Raw genomic sequence first — 13,961 nt, 5'->3', positions numbered from 1 at the left:
AAGCATGATGAAAGACTTCAGCAAGCATTCAAAATTGGAGACAAAATGCCACTGCTCTCTTGCATGAACAAAGTTTACTATGAATGCTTGAGCTCTGCTTGTGTCAAAGCTGGGATTAGCCCAGCTTTCCCCACTGCATCCCCCTTGATCACATGGCATTTCTTTTTGAAAGGCCCTTCGGCTTCGGCTCTTTGAAGCACAAGAGACTATTGGGAGGGAGTAATTGCCTCTGAACTCTTGGTTCCCCAGAAGCCCTGAGTCCAAGTTCTTATCAGTGGTGACGATGTTATGCAAATGTTCACCAACCTTTTTCCCCCATCTGGCCGTTGTTCAAATCCAGGGCTTCAGCTACTAACTTCTCAGTCGTTTTGAGTCTGGGGGCCTACAGTGGGAAACAAGAGTCAGTGTGTTTGTTGCTGGTTATGAAAAGCTACCAGCGCCAGCAAGAGAGAACAGACATCACTGGGCAGAGCTGCTGTCGGATGAGCTCCACTAATTGAACTTTCTGCTATGAAGCCGCTACAGAGACGTCGCAGATTATTAGTATCAGTGGGATTAGTATTTTTAGTTCTGGAATACTGACGGCAAAGAGAGTCGACAATAACCAAGTTGATTGTGAGGGAGAACAACGTTACAACTCTAGTTAAGCGGGCGGAGGAGTTTCAGCATGCGTTTTACCTCCACGCTCTCTTTGGTTTTGCTGTTCTTGTAACGCTTCTTGATCAGTGCTTTCTGACGAGCTAACACAAGCACTTACACTACATGGCCCACGGCAAAAACTACTGATGGGTTCATCATGATCAAAAACAGGATTAATTCGTACAGCAGTCTCAATGTTGCATCGGCTGAGGGAAGAATCTCTACAAGGCAGAACATGTTTGTTTAGGGTAAGGCTTCTTGTTTGCAGCTTTAAAAGGCCAAAATTTTGAAGGGAAATACATTTTTTTTATAAAGTGAATGAAGGGTTGAGCTGCTTACTCCAAATTAGGCTCGTTTTTGGCTTTTCTTCGTAACTTAATTATTAAAGTGATGAGAAGAAAAATGAAGCATAATGAGCCAAGAATCACGGCTTTGGGGATGACGGACCGGGTAGGTGCTGGAGCGTGTTTTGCACAAGGCTCTCCTCTGTTTCTATGTACTGGGCATCTAAAATGTGGAGGGGAGAGGGAAGCAAAGCAATATATGTAAAAAAAAAAAAAAGACCAAGGGCAAAAAAGCCTTGCATTTATTCATCAATACCTTTCCAATATAGGAGAAAGCCTGCAAATGGGTGGAAAAAATAGTCGTCAGAAATGAAACGAAATCAATCACCTCCTTTCAGCTAGTTATCTGTGTGAAGCAATAGGATGACGTGAGACTAAATCTCTTCACGGACAATGCAGTTGAACATAAAACAACTGGACTGTGATGTTTCTTCTCCACCTAAGCTAAGGGGATTCAGTGGGCAGAGACACAATCACACTGAATCTGCTGACTCAACGTGGAGTGTCCGTGCCTAGTGTTTTCCTCAGGGCTGGTTCATAGATGAGGTACCACATAGCTAGTGACAAACAAATGTTGCCATGTGTGCCTTTGTTCAAAGAAAGAACAGTATTAACTGAGCATGCATGCTGGCTGTCACGACCATAGCCATTGTATGTAACACTACAAACAGCTGCTTACAGAGTCAATGCCAGTGGGGTCCTTGCTCACATAAGAAACACGGTGGAGGTGTCTATCCTAACACATGTAGTATTATGCCCAGATGTCTGCCACAGAAACGAGCTCCTCCTTATATTGGCTCTCAGCATAAGGAAAGCCTACTAGAGAAAACAATTCCTTTTCTCCCCTCCCAGCAAAAAAACTGATTCACAAGGACAGGGAGAAAGACCTGTTCCAAGGTTTTACAGTCTGTATCCCTCTAAAGGACTATAGGTACACATGTGTTCATTTTTAGTCTAACTAATATGCTGAGATTTCAGTGAGTATGGCTCACCTGAAAATCTGGCAGATTACCCATGAACTTCAAATACGTTATGTGATATTTACAGGCTAGCATTCACGATGGTTGGTTCTCAGAACAAGCAAAATACCTGAGCTGCAGTATGGCTTAGATGTGATAGTAAAAACTTAATGATAGAAGCCCTAAATTGGGCAACCATATTGGGTTAAATCCTACTCTACCTTCTACTTCAGGATTACGATGAGGTAAGTTTTGATTTGTGGCCCATATTATGGATGAGGGGGTAAACAGCACCATATGACTCTTTAACGATACATGTAGAAACATAGCATTGGTCTATCTGACTCAGAATTTCTTTTCAGATTAGCAAAGAGTACTTCAAGTTCTCAAGTAAAATGCTACAGGTTGTTGCACAGTAAAAATAATGTTTACAACAGTTAGTTACCTACAGACAGCTCCTCTTCCTGGAACTAATTCACATTTGCCACCATTAATACACAGATTTGGCTCAATCTCACACAGACTACGGCATGGCTGTCCATCTTTTCTTACGTAACCAGGTTTGCAAAGACAATCCGCCTCTTTTGTCCACTCGTTCTTTATGCAGTGTGAGAATTCATCACATGCCATGAACTTGCAAGGGTCCGCTTGGTCAGCTGTAATGAAAGGAAAGGAGCTTTTAAACACGCTCATAGATGCACTGCCACAGTGTACTTGGCAAACCCCAAAGCAACCAGCAAGAACCGGACAGGATTACCCCAGTGACACACCAGAGCCTCCGTGTCCATCATTAAAGTTGATCTTGGAAAAAACAGAATCACTTCTGCTTATGCTCATGAACTGTAACAGCCTGGATTTCTACTATTTTTTCTGACTGCAAGTGAGCCCTATTCACTTTTGCCTGAGCTGAGGGTGGAACTGAATATTACATAGAGAACTACATGACTGCCCACTTATTTAGATGCCAATGTTTTCCAGGTATGCAATCATTTCCTTGGGAAGATATTAAAATACATTGAGAATTTCTATTCAAAAACTGTTCTAACTCTCCTGTTTGTTGTGACCCGCCCCTGGTTGTTTAATTGTAGTAAGAACATGGAAGTAATTCTACTAAGGATCAAAACAAAAACCTTGGGCTAAAATAATCAGATTGATTCAGATTGAATAATCAGATTGAATTCAAGCCCCATGTAATATCCCCATAAAGACTTGACACGTGGTATATTTTCCTGACACAGCATGTGATGATTGTAAGGAGACAAGCGCACATTTTGCGAAGTCAGGACACAGGAGGTACTCGATGAACGCCTGTTTTTATTATTTTTTTTTTGTATATTTTCTTGTGTTTTTGTGCATTGGTTTTGCATTCCTCGTGTCCCTTTTTGTTTCCCTATGTTACCCTATAGATTTGTTTTAACATCCCAATAAGAATTCAGTGCTGTTCACAAGATCAGCATCTACCAGGAAGAGTGGAATCCCTTAGCCTCAATGCATTTCTCCCTTAGGAAGCAGAAAATATCCTTGTTCTACGAAGTCTTTTAACTGGGACTATCATTTTCAGCTGCTATTCTGATTCAATAATTTTTTATTGGGTTTAAAGATAGTATTCTGACTGTCTTAAGCATTTTATGGTGTAAACTGAATTAGGAAAAAAATACCATCTTCAGTAAATAAGTAAGAAATGCAGGAGCAGATTTCATAGTATAAGCTAAAGTAATGTTGTCACAGGCTAAAATTCATAGTTTCTTACTTTGTCAACCATAGTTTTTTAGCTTCGAATTAATGTACATCTTCCCCACAAATCCAGGATGAACAGAATAGAGCTGACAAGTGGGAAACAAACAGGTGCTGAGAACACAAATGCCTATTCTTCAGTAGCTAGGGTTGCCAACTCCAGGTAGGAAAATTCTTGGAAATTTGGGGGTGGTGTCAGGATTGCTGTTGTATCCTGCCATGAGTTAGCATAAGTCTCTCCATGATTATTTGTCTAACCTCTTTCCTTGCTTTGTACTTTAGGCCCCAGGCCCATATATTATGCATGCATGCTTGCTTGAAACAGAAACTATGTTGTGCGCCCTGTTATCTCAGAGAGCTGTGAATTATTTGTCTTTTGAACCTCTTGGCCGGGTCTGCCTTTTGTAACCATAACATCTTATCTTGTCTCCGGAGGAGACCAAGGACGTGCGAATTGTAACACTGTGTTTTATGGCACCTGTTGACTCTTTCCCCCCTCCCTTGGGAACTTTCAAGTTTTAGGCGGGAGAACTGCCTTGATAAAGAAAGGCAAATCTGTCCTCAGGCAGATTTGACTTTTTCAGTTCTAGGTGTATGAAGTAACTTCTCAATAAAACGCTTTCTTTACAAAGAAGCTTGTTGTGAGTTCTTGCAACGCTTGACAGTTGGAGCCAGAGTGGAGAGTGGGGTTTCGGAGGGGAATAAGGGAGTATAGAGAGGGCTCCAAAGTAGACATTTTTTTCTAGGAGAACTGATTTCTATTGTCTGGAGATCCATTGGAATTCTGAGAAGTCTGGAGTCTGGCAACCCTGTTTAGCTTTCCAAGAAATTAAGGTGTTCCAATGAATCATAAATGACTGTGCCTGGTTATAAATGAGGATGCCAATTTAGGATGTTGAACTACAAAAGCTCTGTACCACTGAGGCCATATTCTGAAATTCATCAAGGAATACTAGGATTCTGTGCTGTCTTGACAAGAATTTCTTTGGGATTGCTTTGCTCACGTCTCAGTATAAAAGTGTAAAAATAATGGAAAATGTTTAAATAAATATAAATGAAGCATTTTGATGGAACACTGTGCAGACAATTATACAATTACCTGAACAAATGGAACATGCTCACCTAGCATGAAAAATTAAGGGTCAACTGAAGGGAGAGATGACAAGTTCTGATTAGAACCAACCAAATGACGCAATAGTGTACAAGCTTTTGAATTCATCAGAACTCTTCTTCAGGCTGAATGTTACCAATAAACAAATAAAATAAAAACCAATGATTTAAATAATATTTTAAAAAATGGTTTAGAAGAGTTTTTTGGGGGAAGGATATGATGGTGAAGCTTCAACAGGGCTGCATACATCTTAGATGCAGGGCTTCTGATTTCCCAGCTATTTGGGTAATAAATCAATTGAGCTACACAGGCATAAATAAAATCCAGCCAAGGTCTCTGATTTACAGAGATGGGAGGTGGAGCGACAAATTGGTTTGGTAATTCAGTCTTGTAAGTGGTTTGGTACCTTACTCCCACCAGATTCCTTCATCAGTTTCCCACCAAACATCCACAGAAGCAAAATGGCATACATGATATGCCTAAGCCCACAATGTCCTTCCTGATTCAAAAAAGTAATATAATATGGTACAGTTTGTGCAGGAAAAGTAGCATTCACTGCTATAGTGGTAGATAAACACTAAGAATTGCTTTTGACTCTCTTCTTTTTCCCTAGTAAGGCAATACTAGCCCTAAGGCACTGCTGGTTTTCTTTACCACTCTCTCTCTAAGGGCTCTCCTGTTGTAATGGATGTTGTGGTTTTTGCCAAAAGTTTCTGCAAATAATGAACTATGTATCATCATCCTCATCCTCATCTATCTATAAGATATATAAAATGCAGTGAAGGTTATCAGAGGAGTTTGTGACCAACTCATCGCCTACCTGATTGGCCGTTTATTAAATAAATGACCAATCAGGATGGGATCCAGGATGTCCTAGGATGCAGGATGGTCCTAGCCATGGTGTCACCTGTTGAGGGGGGAGCAGGGGACCGAAGGGCCCCAGTGACACCATGCACTGAAGCCTCACCACCGCCTGCCTGTCTGCCTCCATATGGGCCCTGTCTGCCTTCCAGGTGCGTGACCCGTCTGGGCCATGCCTTGTCACCTAGAGGTGATGTCACCTCCTGGAGATATGTGGATAGAGCCTAAGGAGGACAGGGACCTCAGCTGGGCACAATGCCATAGAGTCCATCCTCCAAAGAATCCATTTTATCCAGGGAAAATGATCTGCATTGCCTAAATATGAGCTGTAATCCCAGGTGATCCCCAGGTCCCATCTGGAGGCTGGCTACCTTAAGTTTGAACAAAGCAGAAAAGTCTTTAGGGAAATTAAAATACTACAAAAAGGAAAATCGTAATCAAGGATGGCTCACCACTTAACTGGCATGCAGTGCGACCAGAGAATAAGTTGCCCTGCAGACAACAGTCGGCTTCAGTAGGTCAGATATCCCCAGTCAAACAACAGAACGTGCTAGTTGAACCCACTGTAAGCGAGGCAGACTGTTTGCTACACAAAGGGCCTAGTTGTGCAAAGGCCAGAAGATTCTTTGGAGCCATGGCAGAAGGCATGGTCTTCTCCACAGCTTCAGGGAGAGTTGTGGGGGAGAATTTAAAGACCCCACCATGCAGGAGATCTGGTAGTGGATCCTCAGGTATATTTGCCCCAGAGTCTACCCTCCATAGCAGTCATTTTCTCCAGGGGAACTGATCTCAGTTGCTGCAGATGAGCTGTAATTCTGGTGGGTCCCCACATCCCACCTGGAGACTGGCATCCTTAAACCTCAGTGGAGTACAATGCCTCAGAATCTTCCCTCCAATCAGCCATTTTTGCCTGGGGAGCTGATCTTTACAATCTGGAGATGAACTGTAATTCCAGATCTTCAGGCCCCACCTGGAGGTTGGCAACCCATGGTTGTAAATATTCCTGGTGGTGGGGCCTCAAAAGTATACAATGCCTCAGAGTCCACCCTCCAAAGCACCCATTACCTCCAGGGGAACTGATCTCTGTTGCCTGGAGATGAGCTGTAATTCCAGGAGATCCCCACATCCCCCCTGGAGACTGGCATCCTTAAACCTCAGTGGTGTACAATGCCTTAGAGTCTTCCCTCCAATAAGCCATTTTTGCCTGGGAAGCTGATCTCTGTAGTCTGGAGATAAGCTGTCATTATAGGAGATCTCCAGGACCCACCTGGAGGTTGGCAAACCTGTGGTTGGATATATTCTTGGAGGTTTGGAGCTACAATGCCTCAGAGTCCATGCTCCAAAGCAGCCATTTTTGCCTGGGGGGGGGGGGCTGATCTTTCAAGTCTGGAGATGAGCAGCAATAGTGGAGATGAAGGGCGGGCTGAGGCAGGGGCAGAGTGGCACAGGTGTGTCCTGCCTGGGCAATGGGCTCTGGGCAGTCCTTACCCACAAGAGTTTTCTGGAGCCTGTTGCATTTTTTTGCACAATGGGCAATAATAAATTCTTGGGATGTCTATGAATATTTTTAGTGATTACTAACACATGTGGTGGGGTTGTAAAAAGGCAAAAAAAATTAGAATAGTTTTAGTGCTGGTTGATTGTGATCAACTATCTGAGTTTTAAAAATAAGGGCAAATGTTTTACTGGCTTTACCATAACACAGGTTCCACTAGGTGGCTCTCATTTTCAAAAATAGGCTTTATTTTAAATTGGCAACCCAGTTTTGGGACTTTAGTTCTCTAAGCTAACAAATGTGAGCATGACAGAAAATTGGAAAGCCTTCTATTGGCTGCTTTCTGTTGTACGGATTATACAAGTAGCATTTTGATTTTGCATGCATGTAAAAATGCTAACTTGTCTCTTTAATCTATACAAATCTTATGGGGGAGAGTAACATTTGGCCCACTTCCATCTGCTCACCCTGGATCTTTTGTGACTACATGAGGTAGCCGATGGACAGGAAATGGAAACTTCCTGCTGTTAGTTTAAGTTGTCAGTCATTGTGACATGGCGAGGACTCCCCAATCACCTTCCAGTACCATTCAAGTGCCCTGCCTCCAAATCCAAAATAATTTAAAAATATATATTAACAGCATTGCATTGCAATGCAAAACCATTACAACACACACAAGAGAATTTAAAAAATGGACTATTTTATCATACCATTTCCCCTCCCCCCACTGACATACATGCAAACTTGCCCAGGTTTCACTAAAACCAAGAAAACCAAGCATGGGTTTGGGGGTTTTGTGCTATTCTGTTACTTTGGGATTGTGTTATAACATGAAAGGACTTTTTTAAAAAAAGGTTGCAAAGGTAGATGATGGAAGTGACACTCTGGGGGGGGGGTAGGAACAATGCCCCGCCTGGGGATGGACTGGATTTTCCGCAGACACATGGCCCAGGTTTGACAAAAAAGGGAATGTAGATTATCCGTGTTGCCTTGCCATGAGCCAACTGGGCCTGAGTCGTGGCAGCCTTGGGAGCGCCCTGGTCTGGGCCCATCTGGAAATGGGAATTAGCCCCGATTCCCAACAGGCAGTGAGGCCAGCCAATCCCTCATACTGAAGTGGTCCATGAGAGCAAACTTCTGGCTTGTACATATGACATGGGACTGGCACAAATGGATGGAACATGGGAGTAGGTTCCCCTTGCCACATCTCAGCACACATTATGGAAGTGTGAATGTACTCCCATGAGCTCTTCTCTTCTGCATTCAGCCACAAGTAGACTACGGAGCAGAATATAAACTAGCTCTGATGACACAAAGGCCAAACAGAAAAACCACACACAGGATTCAAGGATGGTGGTGGTGAGTAATGAAGGTAAGAATGGAAGAAGAAGAAAAAAAAAGAAACTGGGCATTGTATGGAAATGGAAATGAAAGGCCCATGTAGGTATCCAGTTACACATTCATACTTAGTACATTCCAGAGGCAAGCCTGCAGGAGGAAAGTACACACACACATAGTGTATGTTTGTGTTTGTGCATGCGCGCAAAAGGAAGGAGGAAAGATCTCCTACTGAAGATGTGACTGTTAGTTCAGGCATCTCTACCAAGGCAGGCACAATCCATTTCCACTTTTTTGCTGATTTTTGTGCGATGAGCTTTTCTGAAGCTTGTAAAAGCTCAGTTTAATCAACATCCCTCCCCATAGGACCTTTTAAGACCTAACATGTTCCTCTTATTCAATTCAAAACTGTGGGCTATGAAGAGTTAAGCAGAAGGGGCTTTCAGGACTGTTGTCAAGACAACATTTTTAGTCATGCTTCTGGTAATAGCGGAGTCATGACAGTGTCGTGTCAACATGCTCTGTCAGTTTCTTTCAGCTGCACATGATGCACAAGTGCCTTTGATCTGCTAAAGAATGACAAATTTGTGGGCGAACAGATAGTGTTTCCTTTCTTTGCTTGCCACCAAAAAGCAGCATGAAGGACTTGAAGGCAGAATGACAGTGACCCATGAACCCACACACAATTTCAGCAGTGCTGGTTCCCATCACCTAGTAACCATGTCTTCTTTGAGCATTCCGTTATCTTCATCTGGCTGCCACTCTCTTTGCCTTCCGTTCTTGTTGCTGTTTTTATTACTGAGGGGCTGGCAGTTCTCCAGCCTTAAAAACAGAAACTTGGCTCTCTACTCTGTTTAAGCAGATAATCTCTAGTTAATATGTGCTTATTTCACAGCAGGGAGTGAAATGTCCCACACTGTGATGTTCCTGAAGGCTGACTTGCAAAAGGAGGAAGGAATGCTTGGTAAGTTAATTATTTCTCTGCTTTGGAGGAAGGATGGCCAAATGAACAGATGCTCTTGGGGACTGCATGTGCTCTCGGAAATGTGCAAAATTCTTGAGATCAGCATATTCACAAAGATGTCAGCATGAAGAACAGAACCTACTTTGGACCATGAGATTTAGGCGATGTTGGATTTAGGAAACCAATGGGAGTACTTTACACCACATAGGGGGCAGAGCAGGTAATGAGTATCCCACTGTCAGCGCTGGTGGTAGGAAGTAAGTTTGTTAGCTGTTGGAGCAGCTGGTGGAAAGGACAGGTTCTGTTCCTTCAGGGCTAGGTCCACTGGCAGGAAAGTCCTTCATGAGGGTCTCCTCCCAGTGGAAAACTACAGGAGACCAGGCTGGAGTAATCACTGCTATCAGATCTCCCCAGAAATAAGAACCACGCGTCTATTTCTCCTTGGCCAGGATGGGCTGATTATTCATGAATTGCACAAAACCCATAAGAAATATCACTGACTTGAATAGACTGAATAGAAACAAGGCATTCCTGGATCAAATCTTCTTTTCCAAGATGAAAAAGTATTTTGCTCAGTGAGTTTATAAATGTTTGTTTCCTTTCACTTTCCTGCTTCACAGCTAACATTTCCTACCTGAGTAGAAATGAAAGCAAAATCAAGTGCCTTACCAGCCTAGAATAATAAACACCAGTTGGCACTGTTCCTTTTCTTGGCAACATAAGTCCCCCTCTCCCCCCAGTTTGCTGACTGCTGCTGATAGAACCTGAAATGTAATTCCCAGGCACCTTTTCCAACCACTACAAGCTACATGTGCTTCACTCCCCACACTGACATGGAAAGGAAGGCCATGCCCACGACTGAGAGATATGTCTAGGGTGTTTATGCCAGGGGTTTGTGTTAAGCCTGAGGCCCAGAGCTGCATGTACGTGGCCCTCAAGACAACACACATCCAGGAGACACTGCTGCCTTAGCCATTCCAGCTGTTGCTGCCATATTGAGCCATAAGAGCCAGTTTGATGTAGTGGTTAGGAGTGCGGACTTGTAATCTGGCATGCCAGGTTAGATTCTGCACTCCCCCCACATGCAGCCAGCTGGGTGACCTTGGGCTCGCCATGGCGCTGATAAAACTGTTCTGACCAAGCAGTGATATCAGGGCTCTCTCAGCCTCACCCACCCCACAGGGTGTCTGTTGTGGGGAGAGGAATGGGAAGGCGACTGAAAGCTGCTTTGAGACTCCTTCAGGTAGAGAAAAGCAACATATAAGAACCAACTCTTCTTCTTCTTCTTCTTGATCACTTTCTGAAGGTGATCTTGCTGCTCTTTTATTCAAGCAAACATGCCTGTGTGCCATCACCTCTGTCCTTGTCACACAGGAGCACTTTCTCAGAGTGAGAGAGCACCCTGCTAAACATTTGCTTTTCAAGCCTGAACAAATGTAAACAGCTCCAAGAAGGGACTGGATAACCATATGGAGCTAATCAAGTCCATCAGTGGTTATTAGCCACAAGGTATAGATGGAACACCATGTCTCAGGCAGTGATGCTCTGTATTTTTGGTGCTTGGGAGGCAACAGTGAGAGGGCTTCTGGAGTTCTGCTCCCACTGATGGACCTCTTGATGGCACCTAGCTTTTGGCCACTGTGTGACCCAGAGTACTGGACTGGATGGGCCACTGGATTCATCCAACATGGCTTCTCTTATGTTCTTAAGTGAGTGGAAGAGTGGCAGCAATGGGCTAGATGGGGCCCGGCAGGATGCTAGCTGCTCATATATTGCCAAAGCCATCGCATCTGGGAATGGGCTCAATGGTACAGTGAAGCAAGTCTCACAAAGCTCTCTCTCCCTGTGTATATTCTGCTCACTACTGTATACTTCCTCTTGGTCCTTTCCACACCTATCTGTGCTACCAGCAGCAGCCACTGTCTCCAACGGCTGCTGCTGAGGTCTGGACTAGTCCATTTTTGTAGATTTGGGAATGATGGGAGAAGAATTAGTGACTGGGATTTGGGAAATGGTAGAAGAACTCTAAAGTAACTAAGGAGGTGGCTGTGAATTTGCCTGCCACTTAAAAAGCAGCAAGAAATGAATAGAAAGTGTTTGCAGGCGAAAAATAAGTTTATTTTCTGACACCTTTCAGTGTGATTTCTTATATAGTTCAAGATATAAGTTCAAAATAATGAATACACTTCTTCCAAAATCCTTATATGTTTGCAAATGCCTTCAGTCGAAAAAACAGTATAATGCAGTGGTCTCCAGCCTTTTTATCACTGGGACCAGTCAACGCTTGACAATTTTACTGAGGCCGGGGGGGGGGGAGTCTTTTGCCGAGGGATGTCACCGCCACAGCCTGAGCCCCTGCTTCACTTGCTTTCCCACCGGTGCCCCTGACTTCCCGCTGCCCATTGGGGGGGGCACTGCCAGGAGCAGCTGCGCAGTGCCACTCCAAGGGGGAGCCCCAGCCATGGCAGCCGCTGGAGAGCACCAAAGGTGAGCCGGCGGCAGAGTGGCAGGGCAGCCCTCAAGGCAGCAGCCGGGGAGGAGGACGAGGAGGAGCCGCGGCCCGGTACCAACCGATCCTTGGACCGGTCCCGGTCCCCGGACTGGGGGTTGGGGACAGCTGCTCTAATGCATATCTTCCAAAAATTAAATATGCAAGGGAGCCAAAAGATTACCCTTTTTCAAGGTAAAGACCTTTTCTCCAGTGGCTATTCCCTAAAATAGGAAGCAAAATTTGCAACTGAAGGCATTTGAAAAATATAAGGATTTTGGAAGAAGTGTATTCATTATTTTGAACTTATACCTTGAACTATATAGGAAATCACACTGAGAGGTATCAGAAAATAAATGTATTTTTCGCCTGCAAACACTTTCTATTCATCTCTTGCTGGTTTCCATGGAAAGTACCTTGTCATTATTCTTTTTGCTCCTCAAAAGGCAGTAACCTAGGATTCATTCTGAAGGAAAAGTTAACCCAACTCTCTGGTACATACAGTATTTGCTGGCGTATAAGACTACTTTCCCCCCCCTGAAAAACATGCCTCCAAGTGGGGGGATCGTCCTATACGCCGGGTGCACTTCAGTTGGGACAGACATAGCTGCCCATAGTGGCCCATAGTACTGTAATGTAATGTAACAAACTCTATATTTTGAGTGAAAATGTTGGGGGGTCGTTTTATACGCCCAGTCGTCTTATACACCGGCAAATACGGTAATTCAAAATCAACAATGCGGCCCTGGAGAGAAGAAAGATGCAAAGACCCACACAGCTTACTGACAGATGAAGGAATACAGCAATAGGGCAAGTACTTCTGTTGATAAAATGTTGTGCTTGTACACTCTTATCAGATAATTTAGGATTAATAGTAAACAGTATTAGTATCATCATTAAATATGGATTGTTATTAACATCAATTAATATATGGATAGTAATTAATATTATTAACAATATCACTTATTTTGTAAATATTATTAATAAATAATATCCCAGGGATAGTCAAACTGCGGCAGGGACTCATGGGAGTTGTAGTCCATGGACATCTGGCGAGCCGCAGTTTGACTACCCTGATTTAGACAGTCAGTATGGAATAGTGGTTAAGGAGTAGTAAACTCTAATCTGGAGAACTGGGTTTGATTCCCCATGCTTCCCCCACGGTTCTCAGAGCTTTCTCACCCTCACCTCCCTCACAGGGTGTCTGTTCTGGGGAGAGGAAAGGGATGGTGATTGTAAGCCACTTTCAGACTCCTTCCAGTAGTAGAAACAGTCTTTTAAAAAGCACACCTCTTCTCTTCTTCTCTAATAAATCAATGCTAGTAATTAATATTAATATTGATCCAATTATTAATACTGTTTCAATTAGTACCTTTTTGCATTTTGATCATTTCTGTTGCTCATGGTTCAATGGATTTATACTTGGATCCAGCCATCAGAAGAAATATGTCCAACACTCCTGGCTTATACTTTCTGAAGCACCCACCCAGAGACTACTATGACTCCTCCCCTCCCCCCCTCTGGTCCCATTCTTACATCACCTGGCTCAATATCAAGGGAATAGCTGTCAATTTCAAGGTTAAGGCGCTGAGCTGCAGCGTCGCAAAAGTCCTCCAATACGCAGTGGATGGCCTCTGTGATGTTGTACGGCACGGACTTGGCAAACTTCATTTTGCTGTTGACTATCACGCTTCCATTGCGGAAGTTCAGTATTTCCAGTTGCTTAAATCCTGTAAGGTTGGACTGAAGGTAGGGAAGCAGCTGCAAATAAGGAGAGAGTTGGAGAGAGAGAGAGAGAGAGAGGCAGTTTTACTTCAAGTCCCCTCTCCAGGCCCACATTCATTCCACTGAAATTCACCTTTCATTTTCAGGGCCATAAATCAACCACCCTGCTCCTGTGACTTTATTAGCAAGCCTTGCGTCTGCTACCAGGTTAAGTTTCTTGGTGACTTCTCGGCATTTTCTACACTTAGATTTTTCCCTATAATCTACTAAGATAGATGGAGTGCAGTTTTCCTGCTAGTTAAA

The 13,961-nt window shown here is 43.7% G+C and overlaps 1 protein-coding gene across 1 annotated transcript in view; it reads right to left on the bottom strand.

Annotated features, from left to right (window-relative positions):
* Nucleotides 1-643: 643 nt before the first annotated feature.
* Nucleotides 644-13,961, bottom strand: part of IMPG1 (interphotoreceptor matrix proteoglycan 1) — a 111,167-nt gene continuing 97,849 nt past the window's right edge. The window contains exons 15-18 of the mRNA XM_077313660.1: nucleotides 13,475-13,694; nucleotides 2,388-2,598; nucleotides 979-1,146; nucleotides 644-860 (exon numbers count right to left, since the gene is read on the bottom strand). Of these exons, the coding sequence (XP_077169775.1) occupies nucleotides 644-860; nucleotides 979-1,146; nucleotides 2,388-2,598; nucleotides 13,475-13,694 (816 nt within the window). The remainder of the gene's footprint in view (nucleotides 861-978; nucleotides 1,147-2,387; nucleotides 2,599-13,474; nucleotides 13,695-13,961) is intronic.

This window comes from Paroedura picta, chromosome 1, assembly GCF_049243985.1.
Source record: "Paroedura picta isolate Pp20150507F chromosome 1, Ppicta_v3.0, whole genome shotgun sequence".
In the NCBI taxonomy this organism is placed as follows: Eukaryota; Metazoa; Chordata; class Lepidosauria; order Squamata; family Gekkonidae; genus Paroedura; species Paroedura picta.
Note: the sequence above shows the minus strand (reverse complement) of the source record. Positions and strands in the feature narration are given on the sequence as shown.